The 3,493-nt window shown below is 50.7% G+C and overlaps 1 protein-coding gene across 1 annotated transcript in view; it reads right to left on the reverse strand.

The window, feature by feature from the left end:
• Window positions 1-1,071: 1,071 nt before the first annotated feature.
• TEDC2 (tubulin epsilon and delta complex 2) overlaps window positions 1,072-3,493 on the reverse strand; it is an 8,903-nt gene continuing 6,481 nt past the window's right edge. The window contains exon 9 of the mRNA XM_042037488.1: window positions 1,072-2,245. Within this exon, the coding sequence (XP_041893422.1) occupies window positions 1,955-2,245 (291 nt within the window). The 3' untranslated portion in view covers window positions 1,072-1,954. The remainder of the gene's footprint in view (window positions 2,246-3,493) is intronic.

The raw sequence follows: 3,493 nt of genomic DNA on the forward strand, positions 1-3,493 counted from the left end.
TCCGTCCGTCCATCCCTCCGTCTGTCCATCCATCCCTCCGTCTGTCCGTCCATCCCTCCGTCCATCATCCCTCCATCCATCCCTCCATCCATCCGTCTGTCCCTCCATCCATCCATCCATCTCCATCCCTCCATCCATCCGTCTGTCCCTCCATCCATCTCCATCCCTCCCTCCGTCCACCCATCATCCCTCCATCCATCCATCCATCCATCCATCCATCCATCCACTGCACATAAAGGCATCGAAAACAATTAGTCAGTGAACACTAAATGAGCACTCTAATGCTGGTTATGTGCCAGCTGGTGAGCAGAGCACTCGGGAAGCAGCAGCTCAGGTTCTCTGGATTCCTGGATGCTGGAAGGCCGTGTCCCATGGTACTGTGGCTATCTGATCAGTACAAATCATGTTTTATTGCCTGCTACACTGTCTGCATACAGGAGCCTGGTGTCCTGAGGAAGCCAAGAATCTCTTGGTAGAGACAGCCCTTGGAAGAAAAGCCAAGATCAGAGCCTGAAGTCCTGAAGGGGCTTCAAAAAAACCTTGGAGTTAACAGGTCAGGAAAGTGATACAGAACAACAGAATCACAGACTGGTTTGGGTTGGAAGGGACCTTAAAGATCATTTAGTTCCACCCCCTGCCATGGGCAGGGACACCTTCCACTGGCCCAGGCTGCTCCAAGCCCCAATGTCCAGCCTGGCCTTGGGCACTGCCAGGGATCCAGGGGCAGCCACAGCTGCTCTGGGCACTCTGTGCCAGGGCCTCCCCTCCCTCCCAGGGAACAATTCCTTCCCAATATCCCATCCAGCCCTGCCCTCTGGCAGTGGGAAGCCATTCCCTGTGTCCTGTCCCTCCATGCCTTGTCCCCAGTCCCTCTGCAGCTCTCCTGGAGCCCCTTTAGGCCCTGCAAGGGGCTCTGAGGTGTCCCTGGAGCCTTCTCTTGTCCAGGTGAGCACCCCCAGCTCTCCCAGCCTGGCTCCAGAGCAGAGGGGCTCCTGACACAAAAGGAAATAAATAAAAAAAAGCCCATAACAAAACCAACCCCCTGGAATTTAACTGAATAAACAGGCAGAGTAAAGAAGTTAATAGAAAAGATTTATTGCTTAGAGCTGTCTTTGGCTCCGGGCAGGTCTAACAGGAGGCTCCCCAGCTCAGTCCAGCAGCTCATCTCTCACCAGCACAGGGAAGCACCGGCCTCCCTCACAGAGCTGGGTGTGGATGGCCCGGAACAGCCCTGCAGAGCCCTCCAGGAATGGCCTGGCCTCCAGGACAGGCAGCAGGTCTGCCATCATCACCTGGGCATAGCAAAGGAGACATTGTCACCAGAGTCAGCAGCACTTCAGTACTCCTTGAAGTGGCTGCATAACGAGTGAAATCTAATCAGAGCAGTATGACTAAGAACAGGCTGATTGATTGATGGATACTTTTCTTTTGTCAGATTTAATAAAGGCAGAGTGGTTCATTTTCTGCTCGTGAGCAGCCACCCAGCATTTCCAGAGCAGTGAGACAAGTGGCAGTGCTGCTGCCCCGCCGCAGGGAAGGCCCAGCACTGGGATGAGACCAACATCCTGCAAGAAACTGGAGCTGGTGTTGGTTCTGGAGCTCTGCAGCCACACAGCCAAGCCCCTGCTCACCCAAAGGTAAGTTCAACCCTTCACTCAGGACTGTTCCCATCACCTTCCAGTTGTGCCAGAGGTGTAAGTGGCCAACTCCAGCCCAGAGAGGCTACAGGGACTACTCAAGCTGTCCAGCATTCCCTGGCCTGACTGCTGCTCCCTTCAGCCTGTCCTGGGATCTCAGCCCATGCTGTCAAACAACCCTGTGTCAGCTCTGGGATTAGGACTGACTGACAATTCAAGCACAAGTCACTTCAATCAATGGACAAAAACTGGTCTTCTGCACTCCTGAATTAATGCTCAGACAGACATTTTGCCTGGGATTTTTATTTTTTTCTTTTTTATCTGGCATGAGGTAATGGAGTCTGAGCAGCCTGCACACCAAACCCCACCCAGCCTGCTGCACACTCTGGCTGCCCAGGAGGGTGGACAACTGCACCAGTGCACCCAGGAGGGTCAGCCACCTCCCTAAAGGCCGCCAGGAGTGTTTGGACAATGCTCTCAGGCACAGGGTGGGATTGTTGGGCTGTCTGTGCAGGGCCAGGAGCTGGACTTATGATCCTTGTCTGTCTCTTCCAACTCAAGTTATTCTGTGATTCCATGATTGTTCCCTGGTGGATACAGAGGAAGACCTGGACAGAACAGAGCACAGGGTATTGCAGGAGGTTCTCTCTCCTGTTCTACACAAATCTGTGCACAGGACAGGGAAGCAGGACACAGCTGTTCATCTCTGGGAAGTCTCTACAGACATGACAGCTACCTAAGGGGAAAGTTGCCACATGAAGGAGTGCTGCACTGCTCCACTTCCATCCACCTGCTCTGCTCCTGATACCTAAGAAGAAACAGATCTTCACCATCAAAGACAGGCTAAGAGCTACCAGGAATTTCTAGAATACTTGGCAGTCCTCCATGGAAAGGCAATGGACAGGCTTGGCCACAAATAGGTACATCCTTTTCTGGGGTATTTATCTTGTTCCATGTCCATTTACTTCATCTGTCCCAAGAATTTCACTTATCCTGCACACTCTGCACAGAGCAGCTTCAGACCCTCAGGGCTCACCTGGCACAAAGCACCTATTTGGGTACATGTGCAGAAGAAACTGAGTCAGCCAACAGAGCAGCAGGAAGCAGGCTTTGGTCACCACTTCATTTTGGGCAGATTAAAAAAAAAAAAAAAAAATCAAGCCCTTCATAACCTATAATCCAGGATTATAATGCTGAAATCCCATTTGAAGTCAGGTAGCAATCTATCCTCAGCCACAGGGCTGCAGCCAGTTATTAATAATGCCTCTCTGCCTTAAAAAAAATGACTTTTCCAAAGCCTCTATCATTCAGGTCAATGGCAAATAACAGGTCAAAGGAGTAGATGTGATTTCACAGATCTTCTCTGCCCTTTGCTGCTGGCTGAGAAGAACAAGCAATCCCTGCATGGCAAAGTCTCTGCTCAGGCTGCTGAAGAAGCTGACACCTCCTACCCTGTTCTTACAGTCTCAGAATGGTAAAAGCAAGATTAGCAGCACAGTGGTTTGAGATTTAAAAGGAAAGGAACAGAAGACAGAGGAGTTCACCAGCTGGAAGTCACACAGGAGGGAATGAGAGAGTGGGTGCCCTAACAGGGCTGTAAAGGCCTGACAAAAGGGGCCATCAGGCATTACCTACAATATCCTCCACTGCCAAATTCTTTCAGAATAGCTAAATAAAAATTTTTCAGAAGAGGGTCAGGCATGTAAAGGCTTCTGCCCTGGCCCTAACAACAACAACAAAAAAAACGGAGGAAAGAAGAAGGAGGAAAGAAGAAGGAGGAAAGAAGAAGGAGGAAAGAAGAAGGAGGAAAGAAGAAGGAGGAAAGAAGAAGGAGGAAAGAAGAAGGAGGAAAGAAG

This window comes from Corvus kubaryi, unplaced genomic scaffold (genome assembly GCF_017639235.1).
Source record: "Corvus kubaryi isolate FWS band 111438036 unplaced genomic scaffold, C.kubaryi_AGA036_p1.0 37387, whole genome shotgun sequence".
Lineage (NCBI taxonomy): Eukaryota > Metazoa > Chordata > Aves > Passeriformes > Corvidae > Corvus > Corvus kubaryi.